Source organism: Gekko japonicus, unplaced genomic scaffold (assembly GCF_001447785.1).
Source record: "Gekko japonicus isolate JY-2015 unplaced genomic scaffold, Gekko_japonicus_V1.1 scaffold5069, whole genome shotgun sequence".
NCBI classification, from domain to species: Eukaryota; Metazoa; Chordata; class Lepidosauria; order Squamata; family Gekkonidae; genus Gekko; species Gekko japonicus.
In genome coordinates, this window is record NW_015161570.1 from 1 (window position 1) to 21,307 (window position 21,307).

The following is a 21,307-nucleotide window of genomic DNA, read 5'->3' on the forward strand; positions in this document are numbered from 1 at the left end:
TGTACCTATGGGTACTTTAAAAAAAAGTGTTCACATATATTAATGATGCCAAAAATTACATAGTAGGATCCTACTTACTAGCACAGTCTACTGCAGGGTTGCCAGGTTCCCTTGGATTTGGGAGGTGTTCTGGGAGTGGGCAGGGACATTGTGCAATGTCCCCAATTCAGTGACATCATGCAGAAGTGATGTCATCATGTCAGGGACATCGTGCGGCAATTCTCTGCATTTTGGGCAGAACTTTTGCTCCAAAAGTAGAGCGTCACTGCATGATGTCCCGATTTGATGATGTCACTTCCATGTGATGTCATTGCATCGGGGATGTTACCATGCAATATTCCTGTTTGGAGGCAGGACTTCCCTTACCCGTCAGAAGCCTAAAAAATCGGGGGAATCCCCACCCAGATGGGGCGTCTGGCAACTCTAGTTTACTGTCCTTAACCCTTTTCTCAAGCATTTTTCTGAACCATTTTGTTACAGTGTAGCCCTATTACCTGTTTTATAAAGCCATCATGAATAATTCTGTTTTGCATAGTTTGCAGAAAGCCAGGAGTGTGGTAGCCTTCCTGACCCATAAGGTGGAGGCCACAACAGAGAATGCATGTATATAGGCAGTTGCTGAGTTTTTCATTTGCAGGGTGAAAGCTCTGTTCCGATGAGTGAAGCTGTCATGGTAGCATAGGAGGTCCTGCAGATATGAGGGACTAAGTCCATAAATGGCTTTGTATATGATAGATAATAACTTTGAGCATGCTAAATGATGGGCAGGCAATGCAGTGACTTCAGATAGCTCCTGATAATAGCCAAGCTGTTGCAATGTCCTTCAAGATCTCTGACTTTCCAACCAACAAGACCTCTGTCTTCCAGGGTTTTGTTTCAATTTGTTCAATCTCAGCCATTTAACCACAGCATTCAGGCAGTGAGTCAGGACGTCTACCACATCACCAGGAGATTTGGATAAGGATATATATAGAGCTAGGTATCATCAGCAAATTGTCACCAAAACAAATGATTTGTTCTATCGACTTTACACAGAGATTGCAAAAGGCATGGGGGATAGGATTGCACTCTGTGGAACCAACAGGATAGGTCCCACACTGATGAAAACTGGTCTCCAATGGTAACCCTTTCAGTCCAGTCCAGTCCTTGAACATGTGCAGATGTTGCCAAAAATGTGCAAAAGAAAAAATGGGATCATTTGAAAACAGGAAAAGGAAAGCATGGGATGGGAGGGTTGGTGCATGTGTGTGCAGCAATAGGGGAGCAATAGGAGTGTGAACAGATTCACTCTTCCCTGTGACTCTTCACCAGTTCTGTTCTCACAGTTCCTGCTAGAAAGTGTTCTAAAATGATTTAATCAGGATCTAGATCTACAGCATCCCCTACAATAATTACTAATCTTGAATGGTAATGTACATTGTGATCTAAATCAAAAGATACAGCCAGTTAATTTAGTGTGATCCATATGAGTATCACAGTAAGGATGCAGATGCACATCTTGTCCATATAGAAATCTGTTTTTTGTGGATGGATTGGGCAATGGGATTAAATTCAAATAATCCAATGTAACTGGATTACAAGCCTGGTAGGTGCGAGAACATATAACTTTGCTGTGTATGCAGTAGCTCAGAGCATTTTAAACTCATGCTTTGATCATTTTAATTAAGAAATATAATTCCTTAATCATTTCAGTTTTATCTGCCAGTGATTGAAGGTCCTGAGCACTTTTAATTACATTAGAACAATTAAATGCTGATAGTGGGATTAGTAATAGAAGATTTAAACTATTATGTAAAAAACAAATGTATACATGGGCAGAGATGCTCTGCCCACGTGGAATGCCCACTGAAAACCCCAGAAACAACAAGAAAATATATAATTGAAGACTTTGTTCTGAACAATCACAGTGAGCAGAGAGAATTGCCATGTTTACTATGCATTCTATTCCATAGTTTATTTATCAACATACAGGCTCCATTGATGACTTATGAAAAAAACATGTAATATGAAATATTAACATATAAAACATTCTCATATATTAAAAAGTGGCAAAAACATTTAAAAATGCTATTTCAGGAAAATTTGATACAGCATTAAGCATTCGGCCTTCAGCAAAACATTTCCTGGTTTAAATATAGGTAATCTGTTGAAAGGTAAAAGCAGTTCAGAAACTGAAATAGTACTGACAATGGTATCACATTATAACAAGCTCAGGGGCCAACTAACCCTAACAGTGGTAGATTGATGTAAGAACTGGGTGAATTTCTATAAAATGGGGATGATTTAAAGTTCAGCATAGGCAGAGGGAAGAAGGGTACTGTTGAACCCTTTCCACCCACACCCAGTTGTTTGTAGAGTTCTGATAAAAGAAGTAACTCCCAGGAGAAAAATGGCATGATGGAAGAAGTTTTAGGGTGGAAAATGTGAGCAGATAAAGGGTTCACCACTCCTGTCCTACCCAATACGTTGGACTTTGACAGTGTCATATTAAGCAGAGCTGTCTTCTAAATTCTTCGAAGTCAATTAACGTAAAAGGGTGTAACTCTGCTTAGAATCACGCTGTACTGGAATTCAGCATGACCCAAGATAGAATATGGACGCTGCACGACTGTAATATCTAATTTCCCCCCCCCCCAATCAGAATAAGTTCAGTGAGGTACTGAAGACTGCAGATACAGGACACAAATGCACAAGTTAGAATGTAATCCTGCAAATATGCCTTAGCGACCCACGAACTTGCTAGGATCTTGTATTGCTCTACAATAATAATTTGAACATTACCTTAATTACAAACATATGAATCATCCTAATGAAGAGGTGCCATTAATTGATTATAGTTAATTATGCATTAATGCATGCTAAATTGGGACCAAGCTCTGTTGTATTTGCTCCCCAGTGATCTCACAATTATTTTCTGCAGAATGCCTTATTTTCATGGTCTTGCAGGGCTGGGCTCTGTAGTAAATTTAATTCATAGATCATATGAAGGCCTCAGATTTTAAAAGGATTTAAGTGCACACCAAACAAAATCCTAAGTTCAACAGACTGGAAAAGGTATTTTAGGAAATACTTCAGATGACATACAAAATGTAAAATAAACTAGCAATCAATAAAAGTTTCCAAATCCTGGATTAAATCTAGCATAATATTCAACAAGATATGTCAAACATGTCCTTCCCATCTTTCAAGCGATAGTATAAACGAATGAACAGTCCCCCCATTAGGCATAGAGGCATTGTGATTCATTACAAAATGCCTGTAAAAAATGAAAGAAAAACAGCATTTTGCAGGATATTACTGTCACCTTAAGCAATCAAATATGCATCAATACACTTGATGAGCAAAGAATGTGGTCTCAACACATACAGCATATCTCAGCTGGAGAGAATAAATGCACTTTCAACATAGCCTTAAGATTTATAAGGCCTTTCCTTTTTTCATAAATGTCTTCTTGTTAGCGTATGGAATGTTGAACATGAATCCAATTACTGACAGCAAAGTAGAGAGGGGAAAGGCCATAACAGTTTTCTTGGTGATGCTGGTTGAATTCTGGGAACATATACTAATCTGTGGGGACACTAATTCTTAATTTATTTGTTTTGTCCATTTTGTTTTATTCTGCATCTTCACTCTTCTCAGAACCAGCTCCAGTTGAATTGTCTGCCTCATACTTTCTGTCATAAGCATCTTCAGGAGACTTTTCAGTACAGTCGTAGGACCTACTTGTAGACCCCGTATGTGTTCGAATGCGAACTCCTGGCTGGTATAGTTGCATGGCTGGCCGATCCTGTGCAAAAATATAGAAAGAAGACTTTCTCAAAGCCACCAGTTATCCACTTAGGAGATCTCATGATGTCTAGTTTGAGCTGATATAGAAAAGGGGTTTTCCCAGAAATGGGAAAAACTAGGTTATTGTGATCTGACATCTGATTACTTCTCTCTTGGTTCCGGGAAACATAGGACTTCCACCAAGACAAAAGCAGGGTGGCCAAATTAGGCTATTTTGTAGAAAAGCAATGGAGGGTAGCAAACTATTAAAGTGACCCATGGAAAACTTCGAAGCACCCTATAAAATTTTAAATCCATTGTGACACTGTAGGAGAAAACTGTATGTGAACAAATATGGAAATGAGTCTATACTGTCAAGACATAAGCTAACGTAGTAATCTACAGACTGACCTGATAATTTACAGCCTGATTAAATAGTTTACCGGTTGGCAAATTAATGCACAACATTTATTTGCATCCTGCTTTTCCTTGTGGCCCAAGATGGCTTACAAACTATAATTACAAATATTACAATTTAAAACAAACCAAATAAAATCTCATTTAAACCCCCCCCCCCCCCCCCCCCAGCCTGGGCCATAGTCAGATATAGGCAAGACAGAAAACAATTCACTACATACGATTCTAAAGACCTTTCATCCAACATATAACCAACTACATAGCCTAAGGCTGCAATTCTAAACACAGCCCCATCGAACTTTCACACATTCTTGAATAATTGTAAATCACTATAGGGTAGCAGCTAACAAGCCGCACAGCAGGACTGCTTACAAAGGATACTGATGTAGTGAGGTTAATGAAAGCCCCTCTTTATGCCATGGAAGCCACACATATCCACAGGATCAAGGTATAAGAAATATATTTGTAGAAAATACTGTCCCCTGGACTGTGTCAATATTAACATCTGTCACTGAGCCTACCCGTACAAATCTTGAGGAAAAGGATTCCTTACCATTTTTAGATAATTTCCCCATTACTCAACAGATATCCCTACCATGTCTTTCCTGTTATTTAACCTGTGCTAATAATTGTTCATGGAGCTGCGGTGGCTCAAGTGGTTTAGACGCTGAACTGCAGGCTAGAAGGTCGGTAGTTCAGCAGTTCAAGACCTGAGTGCTGCATGACGGAGTGAGTGCCCGTCTCTGGTTCCAGCTCCTGCCAATCTAGCAGTTCAAAAGCAAGAAATTGCAAGTAGATAAATAGGTACCGCTTCGGTGGGAAGGTAACGGTGTTCCATGTGCCTTGGCATTTATTTATGCCAGCCACATGGCCACAGAAACATCTTCGGACAGCGCTGGCTCTTCAGCTTGGAAACGGAGATGAGCACCGCAACCCTAAAGTTGGATTCGACTGGCTTTTGTGCAAGGGAAACCTGTACCTTTACCTAATAATTGTTCAGCTTAGATCCTTTATGGTTAGGTTTTCCCTTTCTTGCAATATGTGGGTGCATAAGGGCAGGCACCTTTGGGACTGCATTGGGTGAGGATGGGTTCCCATGAAGAGGGTAGGCATTCTGCTGAGTGCTTGTTAAAACAGGCAACCAAATTTTTAAAAAGCCAGGATCTCAAGAATGGTGCTTCATTACAGCATGTATTTTAAAAATGCAAATGTATAAATAAGCAGCAAAGAGTGATGCCATGCCAATACCTATCATTTGAACTGCTTTGGCCATGTAATTGTGGAGAGTTTATCTGACTGAAAATGAACCTGCTTAAAAATTCATGCTCTGATTACGAAAGCAAATCCTGTGTGACCCTGAAGAAATTTTACTAATGAAAGATTATCCTAAATGAATAAAAGAACCTTATTTCTTATGCGCTCCTTTTTGGATGCCATGTCATCACACTTGTCCTCTTTACCCAGTTTGTCTACTGTGTCCACAGTGAAGCTGTAGTTGTAGCTCACTTTCTTCCCTCGGTCTTGGTTGTATCCTTTCCCCCATTTCAGTTCATCTTCATTCCTTCTCACAAACTTGTCAAATTCATAGTGAGTTCTGTGCTTTCGGCCATCATCCAACCTATACCTTTGTCTCTCTGGTTCCTTATCACGAAATCTTCTGTCTGATTCTCTTTGCTCCTTATCACTATCATTTTGTGACCTGTGAATGTTTTGAAGATGAAACAACAACAGCAACAAAATTTGGAAAATCAACTACTTAAAGTCTACACGGTGAGAGTGATACTATGCCAAAACAAAACTCACAGTACGTTTAGTGAAGCTGGAGGAGATCCAATTATCCTAACAGATATATATATAGAGAGAATTATTGATTGTAAACAGAAGTGTTTTTTTGAAGTGTTTAACATAAATTCCATTCTTTTGCATTCAATTTTTTTTCTTAAAGACAGAGAACCAGAAAAACCTAGATCCAGAATTTTACCACTTGGCTAAATGTATTTTTCTGAGGCTTCCCTAAATTCAAATTCTTCCGTTGATAATTTCCTAATAATAGGAGCTACTAAGGCGACAGACCATCTTGTATGCACAGATGCTGAAGAGACTCAGACTGAAATGTGGCACATTGAGAAGGTTCTAAACAAGCACAAAGAGAGCCCACACTTCCAAAGACCACAAAAGAAATTCCATAAATCTGTTACATTTTAGCCTACCCTTCCTCAAAGGAGATTAGAGTGGCATATGCGGTTCCCTCACTTCCATGTTATCCTCACAAAATCACTATGAAGTAAATTAAGCTGAAGGAGAGTTATTTCCCGAAACAGGTTGCCCCCATCCCCTCCATTGTTCTCTATGGTGGGGAAAAGGCCCATAGAATTGGACCCCCTGGTCCAATGTTCTTGAAACCTGGTTGGTATCTTGGGGAGAGGCTCCAGCAGCTACCCTGTGAGTTTGGAGCCTCTTCCTCAAACCTCCTCCCCTCCAGCCCCCAGAATATACCCTATGTTTTTGCCATTGACTTCAATGGTCCATAGGATATACTGGGGCCAATTCAGATAAGAGAATCTGAATCGGCCCACAGCAGCCCGAAAGGGGCCTGAATGGGCCATTTTTGGCAGTGCATTCAGCTCAGACCAACCAAATGCAAATCCCTAAGCCACGGCATGAAGCAGTGCAAGGCAGCCAGGCGAGCGGGCTGGCAGGTGAGGTGCGGCCAGGGGGCTGTGGGTCCTGTGGCTGAACCTGCAACTACAGAGATTTCTCCCCTTCTCCTGCCAGTGCAAGATTGCAGACCTTGCTCGCTTGCATGCACCTGTGCCCTCATCGCCGAGGAAGCTGGCCGCCAAGGGAGAGAGAAACACAGCACTCCCTCAGCTTCCCCTCCCGGGTTTTTCCTTCAGCTCTCGCCTTCTCAGTCCAGCCCGGTTGCACCAATGCAGGGCACACACACAAGCCACCAGTGGCAGCAGAGCAGCCATCTCCATCCCGTCTGCTCACCCACCTCTCCTCCTTTGGCTTGTCTCCCCGGGCGGGCTGCCACTTCCAAGTCTGAGAAGTATTGCAGCAGAAAGCCCCACTGCAGAGAGGTGGGTGAGGGTGTGACCAAGGCAAAGTCACCGTGGAAGCACGAAGTCAGCCAGGAAGAAAGAAATAAGAAACCGAACAGGAGCCTGCCACTTTCATCATAGTTCCCTGCACGCCACACAGCCAATGTGGTTGTCGGGGGAAATGAGAGGAGGAGGGGAACCTCCTCAGGTTACTCAGAGTCAGTGACTGACTTCCACTTACACCCATCCTCCACAGTAGGGGAAATAACCCTGCTCCTGCCTGCAAGTGTGAGTTTATTTTATTTATTTTATTTTTATTTTTATTTTATCAGTGCACCCTGACTTATTTAAAGGCCCCCTGAATTAAGAAATCCTGGCTACGGGCCTATGTGGGCAGTAGTTAGGAGGGACCACTAAGAACAAAGATCAATGGATAGCAGCGAATTAGCACGTAAATGCGAGAGTTAACAAAAAGATGTGAAAATGAACCTAGAATCCTTCAGTACTCCAAGACAAACCAAGCTCAGCTCTGTGTACATGGGAGAACAGAGACTCAGCGTATGTGCACTTCTTCCAATACATTGAAACAGATTTAACGTAAAGAATAACTTACTTCTCTTTTGGTTCCTTTAGTGGACCTTCCAGTGGCTTGGATTTTATGCTTCCATGTCCTGGAGATTTCTCCCATTTACTTTCTTCTATGTCTTTTTCTCTGTGCTTTTCTGTAGCTTGCTCATCTCCCTTCTCAGGCTTCTTAAGAAGCTAAATAATATATATATATTTAAATATTCAGTTATTATAGAAAGTCTTGCTTAGCTGTACAAATATATACATTACATATTGTGAAATACACTAAAATTCAGGACAATGCACTTTTAAACAACCAAAATTTGCCTGATGGCGATATGTCCTTTGCCTCTCCAAAACAGCAACACCTATTTGGCATTCTCATTTGCATCCAATGAAGAAACAGAGACCACGATCCAGTCACAATAAAGAAAATTATGTCCATCTTTTCTTGGGAGTTAAGGATGTGCTCAAATCTCTTCTATAGAAAAAGATGGTATTTAAAGTACTTAACTTTGATTAAAGATCTTGCTGATGTGGGTAAGCATGTATGAGTCCCATTTGTGGACCATGAAGAAGTATGCTTCTTCGTTTATTACTCACATTTAGATCTTCCCCATTTTTAAACTGTAAAGTCACCAGATCTTCAAGCCTAGTTCCTTCATCACAAGGGTTAGGCAAGTAAGAGGTTTTATTCCAGCTGTGTTTGTAATTTATAAATTGCCCTTAAAGGGCAATCTGAAAATGGATTGGGAAATCAATAACTCCTAACTTCTGGCAACCTGATGTGTTTTTCTGTTCAGACTTTCCCTTCAAAATGTATTGCATTGTTACCTTGCAGTAACACCTCTTACTCAGTATTTCAGATGCAATTAAGACACCATATAAGTGTGATAATGACTGGAAAGCTACAGAAGAGAGTGAAACACATGATATGGTGTACTCATCTCCTTTTGCATTTTTCCTTTAGCAGGAATTAATTCAGTTTGCTCCCTTCCTGATTCTTTGCAGGTATGGTTTTTATTGCTGGCTATGCGCTGTAATAATAAATTCATTCATTCATTCCCTTCTTGATTCCCTGTTCCTGACATCATTTAATTATGAATGCAATACACAACTGCTTTGAGCAAATAAAATTTTCTCAATCAAATTTAATTTTGTATTTATTTTCATCATTTCCACATGGCAGCTATTCACGGGAGTAACCACAGCCTCCCTCCCTCCCTGAGTTAAGAGTGGGTAACTTCATCTTCCTTCAAAAATGGATGTATTTTTGGAGACTCAGCAGGGGATTTGGATAGAACAGAGGGGTTCAATTGATAATTACATTGGCTGTCTTGGAACCTTGGGCAGGGGAAAATAGTGCTGTACTTACCTGTAACTGTTGTTCCTCTAGTTGTCTCTGTGCAGGCACACATGGGGTACTGCACATGCACATAGGCCAGACACCGGAAGATTTCTAGTTAGCTTAGTAACAGAGCAGGAGGAGCCCCTCCCAACTGGAGACGTTGGAGCCATTTTCCCACCCAACGGTCACGTGCTCCAGGGAGAGGCTCCGCACACCCCCTCAGTTCTTCTGAGCTGCTGCTATGAGCCAAAATAAAATTTTCTTGAAACAGAGGAATCACTCACAGTGGGGTAGGAGGGAGGGATGTGTGCCTGCACAGAAGACCACTCAATGAACAACAGTTAGAGGTAAGTGCAACACTGTTTTCATCATCATTGTTCTGTGCAGTCTCATATGAGAGATTAGCAAACTGGTTTACCAGGTGGTAGGGTGAGCGATTTACTGAAAGACTGAGTGCAGAACTGCTGTCCCCACTGAGGTCTCTCTTCTTGTGTTAACATCTTCAAAGCAGTGTTTAACAAAGGTGTCTGCAGACGACCAGGTGGCTACTCTGAAAATATCAGCTACTGGGATGCTAGAACAGGGGTGGCGGAGTGCTGATCCTCATCCAATACTGTTTTCCCTTCCAGAGGATCCCTGTGCCAAACATTACTGGTCTTGAATGTGTTGGCCTGGCTTGGGGTGTCAGGGAGAAAGTTGAAGTCCTGGTGTGCCATTCGCCCAGCTCATCAGTGGACTCCCTTCTGAGGCTCTCAGTGGCTGAACAGACACTGCATTTCCCTAGACTATTGGTCCTGGGGGACTTTCACATCCACATGGAGACTTCCTTACTTGGTGCAGCCTCAGACTTCATGGCTGCCATGGTGACATTGGGACTCTCCTAGGTTGTATCGACCCTCATGGATGAAGCAAGCTACATGCTAGATTTGATCTTTTATGCAGGGCTTGATCTGAATAGCGCAGTTGTTTGTGAATGGTGCCATGGTCAGACCACTTCCTCATAAGGGTCAGTTTGGGGGTGGCTATTCCCCCCTGCAGGGGCAATAAGTGTATTTATGCTCACTCACAGATACTAATGGATCCTGATTGTTTCCAAAATGCTCTGTGGGATTTATTTGGACTTGCCAACAGTTCCCCTAATGAGCTGACTGAGGTTTGGAATAGAGTCTTCAGGAAGCTATCAATCAGATTGCTCCCCAACACCCTCTGCGTCCTTGTGTCTCTGTGGCTCCTTGGTATAATGAAAGCCTAAGAGATTTTAAGAGATTGCTCAGACAGCTGGAGAAGAATAGGAATGAAGCTGTGAGAACACATTATAGAGCCCATATGAAGGTCTTTGAGGTGGCAGTGAAACTGGCAAAAAGAGATTGTTTCGCTGCCTCCATTGTGTCTGCTAGCTCACAACCAGCTCACTCAGGTTGGTTCATTCAACAATTGACACCCTTTGGTGTGTCCTAAAATTGATACTGATTTGACTCTTAGCTGTGATTCATTTACGAACCTTTTTGCAGATGAAGTCTCTAAGCTCCCTCTGGAGTTGGCTGCTGAATCTGATAACAGTAGTGGGATGGGGGCTCCGCTTGCACTGTCTGGCTCTTTTTTAGACTCTTTTTGCCTGCTCATCCTTGCTAATGTTGAGAGGATCCTGACAGCTGTGAAACCAACGACCCGCTCCTTGGATCTTTGTCCCTCGTGGCTGGTTAAAATCATGCCATGAAGTTGTAAATGGCTCTTTGAGACAGACAGGTGGGGCTGATCATCGATGTGCCCAGCTTGGGATGCTGGAGGCAGGGTATTCCTGACTTCAGCAGGGGGCTGGATTGGTTGGCCACTCAAACTTTACAATATTTAATTTATAGCAATACCTCAGGGAGCAATCCTAAACAGGTTTACTCAGCAGAGAATCCAATGTAAATCAATAGGGATTACACCCAGAAGTACAGAATATTACAAATGGTACAGAATATTACAAAAGGGTAAAACATGTAAATAACCAGTTAGAAGAATTTTTTAAAATTAACCAATTCTGCATCTCATGGATTGTGTTCTGTTCACTCAGATAATTAGAGTTCTTCTCTACCACAACTGTATTTTCATTCTTAATAAAAATGAGTACTTATAGCTGCTGCAGTTCCAAATTGCTGTGTGGGTCTGTCCTTAATGCTGCAAGCCTAAGCCACTGATTCAGAAGTAAGTTTAATTGAAATCAATGAGGCTTCTTTGTGTGTATGCTTTTAAGGTTGGGATATGCATGAATCCAAAATATGCACTGCTAGTACAACAAAAAAGTGGGAGATAAATAAAAACTTCCAGATTATAAAAAATTACCTTGATCCTTATTTCTTTTTCTGCAATTTTCTTTTGCTTTTCTGCTTCTTTTCTTTTACGCCTTTCTTCCTCTCTGCGTTTCCGTTTCTCATCTTCCCTTAGACGTTTCTTTTCTGTTTCTCTCCTCCTTCGTTCTTCCCTTTTCTCTTCACGTATTCGCTAAAAAATCGGAAAATCACTTCTATAAATTTGTACAAATGTTGAAAAAACTTAAACATAATTATTAAGCTTTAGTCCAAAATACAAACATACCTGTTTTTCTAATTTTCTATTTTTAATATATTCCAAAAGGGGTGTTGTTCTTCTAGCTAAAACACAAAAAATTGTGATGTAGTGTTCCACCTCTAATATAAGGTTTTTATCATAAATATTGCTTTTTTTGTCCTTCAATTTTTAACACCGTGATTACTAACACACAACGGTTGTTTCATAATGGGAGTATATATATTAAAGTGCTCATTAGCCTATCATTGAAAAGACAGCAATTTCTCATCATTAAGGAATACTGATATCGGTAAAACTAGGCATATGGATGAATCACAATGATATCTTTGATTTTTCATTGAAAACACAGCTTATCAATAACTTTTAGAAGAATGATTATTTGTATGTTCCATCTTCTTCTTGGTTGGTGGTTGGTTTTGCATACACATACATTTTTTTAAAATGTAGTTTTTAGTTTTTAAATCCTGAGTAAAAATATACATTTTTGCAAAATATTTGCTACAGATTTTTGCAAAATTTCCCAATAACCAAATAATAATTAAACTACTGATGATAGCTTCTGTCTCTACATGTTATTGCCTACAGTGTCTGGTTTTAGTGGAAACGTTTGCTCAACTTTGAAGAAGCGGGTTGTACAAACATAACTTCTAGTGGTTCCTACACTGATACTTAAATGCAGTCTCTTAGAACACAACAGATCACTTTAAATCAGTAATAATAATTAAAGAGCAATCAACCCTAAACAAGTCTACACAGACTACTAGTTAGGTCTATTTTGTGGGCCTGTTTCCCAGGAAAGTGTTGATAGGATACACTGCTGTTATTTATGAGATCCTTTCAACAATCCTGTAAGGTAGGCTAATATTGTTATCTCCAACACAGAGATGAGAGGCAATGGCTTGCCTAACATCACTCAGAGAATTCGTAGCTGACCTGACATTTAAGCCAAGATTTCTGGCCCATAACTCATAATTTTAACCTGTAAGCTTCAACAACAGTACAGTCCTAAGAACACTTTCCTGGAAGTAAGTCCACTGCTTATATTCTGAGTAAATCTGTTTAGGATTTCTCTCTTGTTCTCTCATCTTTAACTTTGCTCTGACACACAGTTAACTGTCAATGTAGAAAAGCCCCTAACAACAGCTCTACATTCATTTTTCTGCTCAAGACTATCACTATATGAGCAGTAGTAGATAGATAGCTCTACATTCACAATGTTACATTGTGGATAAAAATGTAATAAAATTGAATTATTTTCTTTATGGAATCCTATGGAAGCTAGATTCATACATTATTGGAACAGTGTGAAAGCCATAGCCCCATGTCCTGGTCAAGCACAGGACTGGTAACAGTCTGACATGTAAGGGAGACCTATATAAGAAAGACAGACAAATTGGCATGGGAAGAAACACCAAATGCTACTGAAGTAACATAGGACTGGACCATGTAATATGTGAATCTGTTATCATAAATAAGGGTTCGATACAACTGAAACTCCTTATTAGCTATATAATTGTGTTGCACATGTAGGCTTTGGTCTTAAGCGATGCTAGAGAGTCACACTATAGTAAGGCAACCTCCCTGCCTCCCACTGCAGCCTTCTGAAGTCTCTGAAATCATGCTCCTTGAGGCTGGTGGAAAGCAGAAAGAGGGTGTGTGTGTGTGGGGGGGCAAATTAGGAGTCAGAAGCAGGGTGGGGGAATCATTTAAAAAATCACCTTTGCCTCTTCCACAAATGGAAAAGCTGTTATGTTGGAACTGCTGCTGTGCTAATGGAACAGCCCCATAGAAGTCAAGCCATTGTTCCTTTTATATTACTACTAATTTGATTACCTAAGTGACAAGCACCCTAACCTGGATGACCCAGACTAGCCCAATCTTGTCAGTTCTCAGAAGCTAAACTGGTTAGTACTTGACTGGGAGACCATCAAGGAAGTCCAGGGTTGCTATGCAGAGGCAGGAAACGACAAGCCACCTCTCTCTGTCTCTTGCCCTGAACAGGGTCACCACATATGTTGGCTGCAACTTGACAGCACTTTCCACCATCAAATGATAAGAAGTGTAATCCTTAGCAGAGTTATGCCCTTCTAAGCCAATGGACTTAGAAAGGTATAACTCTGACTAGGATGGCACTGTGAAGATTTCTGTAGCAGTTTCTGGTTAAATGAGAAAAGATTGTATTATATATTGAAGGAAAATATTATGGATTTTAATTGAAGCCAAGTAAGTACAGAAGACTGAACAAATATCCAAAAAGATGAAAACCAAAGGACTATTGTGTAGTTGTGCTCAATTTAGAAAATCAAACCCTTCCACATTGCAGGGCTACAGTGCAAAAATTGGTATTAAAATTTGCCCTATATAGTGTCTTCATTAGTCACTAATAACCAGCTTCAGTTTTCCTTTTGGAAAAAACAGTAATTAATAAATATATAAATGCATGATAAAATGACCATGTTAAAAGGGACTGTGTCCCTTCCATTTAAGAAACGATTTGCAATGTGGTTCAGGGATGGGATTAAAAAAGGTCAGTAAAAAGCCTTGCTGATCATGTACAATGCATTTGCTGGAAAAGTACAAATTTTGATATTAGAGAGCAAACATTGAATTGGGTGGGTGTATTATATAAGGGAGAGTCCAAGAGGAAACTTAGGTTGAGGCATGCATCTCCCAAACTTAATTTCACACACACCCCATGCAAGATACTTGTTGGGGCTCTGCCTTCTTCCCAGCTTAGAATCCTTGGTATGTGTGTATGTGTGGGTGATTAATTAGTATTGGAGGAAGAGCTTTGCTGCTGAGTCCAATTAATCCCTTATTTCACACAGAAGAGACATGGGGCCCAGATGATGATACCAAGTCAGTATTACATCATAAAATATATCTTTATAAAAATGCCAACTTTTATCAATGTCAGCAAACTAAATAGTGAACAACTGAGTCACAGTGTGTTCTGACATTTGTAAACATCACTTTAGTACTCTTTCGTAGGGTCAAATAGACTCCAAATAAGTCCTAGTTTTAAAAAATAAAACAATGACTGACAAGAATTCCAATTTTTATGTAGTCACCCTATGAAATGATATAAAAGATTACAATGAAAGATTATAAACTTTAAAGATAACATGGATACAGTAAGACAGAATGCTATCTGGGGTTTGAAATGAACCCAAATGTTGGTTTCTATGGGGGTTCCTAGACCTATGAACCTTACCAGTGCACTTTTTCTTTAATACATTTAAGAGGCGTAAATTTTAAGAAGTACTGAGTATTTAATTTCTCCCTATCTTCACTGCTGCATCAATGTAATGTAGCTATTCCATTGTTCAACAAGAATCCCCATGGACTCTTCTATTACCTTGAGCCTGCAGTGTTATTTTATCAGTTTTCTCTTTTTAATGACATTGCTAATGCCCTGTTAGTGAAACCATCACAGTTTTAAAAGAACACAGTTCAAAGTGGGTTTGAAACACTACAGAACAGTCACCCCTAAACTGTAAAAGAATATGGTCTGCTCTTCACATGCTGCAGAACAAGGAGGTAAAATCCTGAGACCATGCCACTTCAGATTGTAAAGTAGTAGATATCATTTTGGGATGTTAAAAGAATTCCTACAAGTGCATTGAGAAAAAAGGTTCTATTCCAGCTCACTTCTTGCTGTACCGGTGTTCTGCACACAGGAAGGCATTTTTTGCTCCCAGGAACATTCAACAATACAATTTCACCTCCTGTTATCTAAAGTGGTATAATCTATTTTCCACCTTCAGAACTTTATCATTTCATTCTGCTGCTTGTGTAGATGAAGCCTAGGTAGTGAATGCAGCAGCATAGGCATGTGTATGTGTGTGTGTGTGTGTGGGAGTAGCACAAGCCAGAAAGCCAAGTTGCCAAGTATGATTCCAAACACATAGGAAATTTAAAGAGGCCAGTATTCTTGTCACAGATACTAAAATCTGCTCCTGCACATAAAATCATGCTTATATTTTAAATATTTTCAAATGCTGTCCCCCAAATTAGGTCACCAGTAGATCCTGAACATAAAGTATTACAGAGGCTATTGTATCCTCCTTATAGATCCATGGGCCTTAGTGTAGTATGCTAGCATTTCAATCCTGCTAACATTAAACAATAAGCAAGGACTGAACAATGGCATAATAAATAACAACACCTAAATTTGTATTTTTAACCTCTAAAGACTAATAAGTAGGCCAAACAGGGAAGAAAAGAAGCACATAAACAGACCAATGAGTTCCCTCGTTTTTGCCTCAATCTCTCCCAATAGGGTCTCAGGGTTGGCACAGATTTTTTCTTCTTCGGCACAATAACTTTCTAAAAATTTTCTATATTCTGGATCTGTGAAAGAAAAGCATAGAATTTATCAATTTATGGCATTTATGTTTCCATGAGGAAGCATAGTTTAACTGTGATGTTAGGAAAATGTTTCTGCCAAGAAAAAGGGTTTACCATCTTCTATGCTTCCAGCTTTTGCATCTTTCTTCTTCAGCTTCTTTTTTGAAATCTTTTGGAATGGTGCAAATTCAACCACAGCAGGATACTCTAAACCTTCAAAGAGTCACAAATGAATCCAGTGGAGTGATTAAAGGAAATATTTTATTACGTTTATATTCAGCAAGGTTGTCGTATCGTATGGAACCTTAGAATCAAGTCATCATGGGCAGTAATATCAGAAGAAAACTGATACCCTTTGTTTTGTCACTACCTAGATTTGACATTAACATAAACCAACAAGGATAAACTGTGGAACTTTCAAAGACATAGCTAGTATGGGTGCATGTGCACATATAGGTCACATCTACATCTGCACCATGATGCTTATCTGAGCTCCACTGATCTGGCCTTGTTTATGTGGATACAAATTTTCCCCCTCCAGGGCCATTAATATTGCCCATGACTGCAGCTAGATTGTGTATAACTTGAGCTAGGCTGATGTCTTCATAAGTCTCTACTTAAATTTCTTTTGATTTGGCAGGAAAAAAGCACAGCTCGGAGCAAAAGATTAATCAACACAGAGCAAAAAATTAATCAAATGTCTAAATGATCTGCTATTTTGACATATTTATTGCTTTACAATACCTTAAACATCATCATGTAACATGTTAATTTGCTGTTAAGTCCCTATCTATAAGTTTGAACCTCACCTACCATTCCAATTTATTTGAAAAAGTGTGCCTTGCACACGAAAGTTCATATTTTGAATAAACCTTTGTTGGTCTTAAACGTGCCACTGGACTCTAAATTTGTTCTACTGCTTCAGACCAACAAGGCTGACCACCTGGATTTATTACCTAATTTATCTGCAAATTCCACCTGGTTTCCAATTCAAAATGTAAAACTTCAGCACCAATTAAAGTCACTTCCAGCCACAGAGTTGAGGATTCTGTGACTGAAAGTAAGTGGCATAAACCTTTGGCAAGAACAGTCATGAGTATCCGAAGAAGTATATGTGCACACAAAAGCTTATACCTAGAATAAAACTTAGTTGGTCTTAAAGGTGCCACCAGGCTCAAACTTTGTTCTGTTGTTTATGAAAGGACATTGGATGCAACAACCAGCAATGACCCATCTAGCTGTGGACTTCCAGAATAGTAGAACTATGCCGTAACTAAGTAATAAAGCATTCTGGAGGCTACAAAATAAGAATTCGCTAACACCACCATATAGGTTTACCACTGACATAGTAAACCTCCGGCAGCACTGAACTGTGACCAGAACTTTTGAAAGATGTGCATAACTTTTGGGTTTGGCTAAGGTAGCTATTGTAACAATACCTCCATGGGCTCTTAGAGTTAGTGGTGGGATTCATTAGATCCTGTCCATGATAATAATGAGTTACCTTTATTGTCAATGAAGACATAGCCATCAAAACGATCTCTAAAAAGAAGGATGTCATCAGGATTTCTAAAATTAATATATGCTCTTGAGTAGAGGTGAGGATAAAGACTGCAACAAGAGTACATATAACTTCAGTTATTTGTTTTTCAAAAGATAGCAAAGCTAGAAGTAGAAATATTCTATTAATTTTAATCTTTCCTGAAAAGAATGTATCAGACTTGCACAGCAAAGAAGGCAAGCCACATTAATACATATCCAACAAACTGCTAATTAAAGAGAGAAGTTTCTTATATAATGAACTCCTTCCAGCCATGGCTTGCAGTCTTGCACTGTGCAAGCATAGGCAGCAGTGCAGTGTACTCTCCCATCAACCACCACACTGCTGCTGTCCAGGTATGTTAGGAGTAAACCCACTCATTCACTTTCAGCTACATCCCCCTGAACCTCAGTCCAGGCTACTGCAGCTCCACTCCTGCTTTTCCTGGAAATAGCTTGCATAAAGAGGGCCAAAGAAACAGTGGATAGCTAATGAGGGTGAGGAATGGGGGTGGGGGACTTGGCTGAAACTGAATGGGGTGTTGCAGCTGCAGTTTCCTGCATACACTGGGGTAAAGGTTTGTTTTTAATGCAAAACACTCTAAGCTTTGGAAAAGTTATATACAAATGTCTTAAATTTACACAAATACAGGGGTGCAAATAGATATATAGGAGGGCATTCCTACTCCTGACAAGCCGAAAACTCCTTCCATCTTCTGTTCCCCCTATCATCTGCAGGAAAAACTGTGAGTGCTTGTCCTACTTATCAATATCAAAGGTTAATAACAGGTACACAAGTGTACATAAGCCTCTACTTAAGAGGTTATTGTGTGAATTAGACATAGATATCCAAAAACATATAAGCATGAAGAGCATGGCTCCAATAACCAGGACATGAAAGTGCACAATATACTCAAAGCTTAGTGTGCTACACCCACTTTTGGGAAAAGATGCATGCTACTGCCATGCACCTGTGAAACACAAAACAAAATGCACCACACATATATATTACATTTATTCATTTATTTAAAATGTATTAATATAGTGTTTTTTCAATGCTGTGTGAAACAGACTCTTTATATTTTCTTTGTTTTATTTATTTTTAATTTATTTTTGGATTGATATCCCGCCCTCCTTCATTTTGAAAATGTACAGTGCTGGAAATCAAACACTGCTGCTCTTATAATGCTAACATAAACTGCTTCTACAGACTTGCCAACCAGATTCTCACCTGGGATCAGATGTGCAAAATTCAAAATAATCGTGAGCAGGAAGTGGATGGAGCTGTTCCTCCAGCTGTTCCTTGGTGAAGCTAGGAGGCAGCCGACGTATAACTACCTGCAATGTACCAAATGTAAAACAGAAGGCACAGCATACTCAGGACTCATCCTAATATCTGCAATACCACCAAAACAAACATAGTAGTTATATTATTTTTCTTGAGTTATATTAATGATTTCTACCATATTCTTAGAAGGCACAGAAATGTACAGTCTATGTCATTCACCCACTTCTGGGTGCCATCCTTCACATTGCCTCTTACAAGCACTCGATTCACCTTCAAGTACTTTTCCAGTTCAGACTACATTAAACTACATCAAACTACATTTAATCTATGCTTGAATTTTTCTTTGGGTTCCATTTAGATTATTAAATGTATGGATGATGATGACTTATTGATTGCCACTTTACTGCGGAAGCTGGGAACTGTTGTAGGGAAGATCATGGCTTAGCTAAGGGAGATCAATCCATGTCTCTGGCCAGGGTCCTGAACTCAGCCTACCCAGGGTACCAGACTGTCTGCTGGCACAAATTTCAGTACCCCTTCCTTCTTCCGCCTGTAAAAATGAGCAAGAGGCTGGTGAAACATTTTTAACATTAACACAACGTTCCTCTAGCATAATCTTCCATGGACCCACCTCTTCAAACGTTATGAGTGAATCGTTTCGCATTCATCTGGTGCAAGAGACAGGGGAGAAACAAAAGAGCGGGTTCAAGGGACCATGCAACTGCAGGAGTCTAATGTTACCTGCCCCCATCCCAGCCTCCTACATAAAATGAATGCAATACATGGCGTGTGTCGAAGTGGGATCTAGACCGTGAAATCTTGTCCTGGAGTAAAACCATGTCTTTACGGAGCCACAAGGCTCCCGTTCAATTTATTATTATTTTTTGGGCTGCTGCTGCAGCCACAGCCTTCCTGGACTGCCCCTCTGCAATCCCTCCCTCCCTCCGGGGTCATTCCGAGCGCCCTCCCGCCTCCCGCGAGGCCTCTGTCTCTCTCGCGCGCTGTCCCTGGTGCTGGAGGAGGCGGAGGCGGCCCCGGCGACGGCGGAGGAGTCTCCGGCACACGACGCGGAGATTCCCGCTGAGCCTCCATGGCCCTGGCGTGCGGGCGCGCGCGCGAGGAAGACAGGAATGACAGCTCCTCACCAGCCCCCAACGGCGGCGGCTGCGGCGGCACTGCGCCCCCTTTCTCCCTCAGCCCTCATCCAACCGCCTGCCTCAGCTGGCACGGAACTCTCGCGAGAACGTCCCCCCCCCTCACCCAGAGAGGGTCTCGCGAGTGGGCTCGGCTGGGGGTAAAAGAGAAACAGCCAACGGCTGCAGAGCCTCTCCTCGGCCAACGGATGCCCATCGTTCGACTGCCAGGCTGTAGTCGAGAGCATCTCCTTTGCTTGCTTTCATTGCCCAAATGCAGCGCCCTGTAGCCTATCCGGCCTTCTAGCGTATCAGTTCGACGGGGAGGATACTTCTCCATCTATCTTCTCCTTCTCTCCCCCCCCCCCCCCCCATCTATATTGTCCAGCTCATTAAAACCTCTCTTCCCAATGCCTATCTTCCCCAGCTCAAGAGGTCTGAGAAGCAATGGGAGTATGGAAATCTTGTGCAGGCTTTGCCAATGCCTCTAAGAACAGTGGTTTATTATTATCTTCAAGGGACAAGTGTAATATAAAGAGCCCCTGTTAATTCACATTGCCTGTAGCAGGAAAGATTAAATATCCCTGCTGGCAGACTTATGCTGAAGGGATCAGATTTCAGGTGCTATTACAAACAGCATGTCTACCCATCACACCTTCCTTCATACAATGGCAAATTTCAGTATGCACAAAATGTTTTAAAGAAGACAGTTCCAAGAGCTGGTTCAGAGCAGAAGCAATAGAGTCTACATCTGTTCATTAAAAAGACTGATAATTTCCTACCCCCTGGAACCTGCAACATTCTGTAAAGTTAAGGAATGAGATCTTAGGAATGCTTACTTGTTCTAATCCATCATAACCTTGATTTATTACTTAACTGTGATATATACAACTTTTTGTTAGTCTTGATGTCATTTTTTTTTATCCTTTACATTTAAGCTAAATGTTGTATATAGAACCAGAAACGTTTAAGCTCTTAAGCAGTCATAACACTACTTCTTTATTGGATGCACTCACTATATTCCATTTATGTAATAAACTTTGTCCATCAATGGCAAAATGCCATATTCACACAAAAATACTATAATGGATTTAAATTCAGAACAAATGCTTCCCTAAAAAAAATGCCTTTCTACTCATGTACCCATGCCTGAATTGAATCTAACTTCAGGAAGTTATGTCTAATAAAATAAACCACATTTGTTAATATTCATTTCTGTGCTATAACTCAAAAGTCAACCATCATGGCCACCAAGGCCTTAATGAGACAAAAACACAGGTTGACTTCATTGACTATGTGG

At 40.5% G+C, this 21,307-nt stretch overlaps 1 protein-coding gene across 1 annotated transcript; it reads right to left on the minus strand.

Moving 5' to 3' along the window:
- Nucleotides 1–3,512: 3,512 nt before the first annotated feature.
- On the minus strand, nucleotides 3,513–20,224 carry UPF3A (UPF3 regulator of nonsense transcripts homolog A (yeast)). Its single transcript, XM_015429312.1, has 10 exons — nucleotides 20,135–20,224; nucleotides 18,818–18,924; nucleotides 17,552–17,658; nucleotides 16,162–16,260; nucleotides 15,940–16,050; nucleotides 11,725–11,780; nucleotides 11,473–11,631; nucleotides 7,843–7,991; nucleotides 5,590–5,884; nucleotides 3,513–3,787 (listed from the first exon to the last, which is right to left on the minus strand). Exons 1-10 carry the CDS (start codon nucleotides 20,222–20,224, stop codon nucleotides 3,614–3,616), a joined length of 1,347 nt encoding a protein of 448 aa, XP_015284798.1. The 3' UTR covers nucleotides 3,513–3,613.
- Between the last annotated feature and the right edge of the window lie 1,083 nt (nucleotides 20,225–21,307).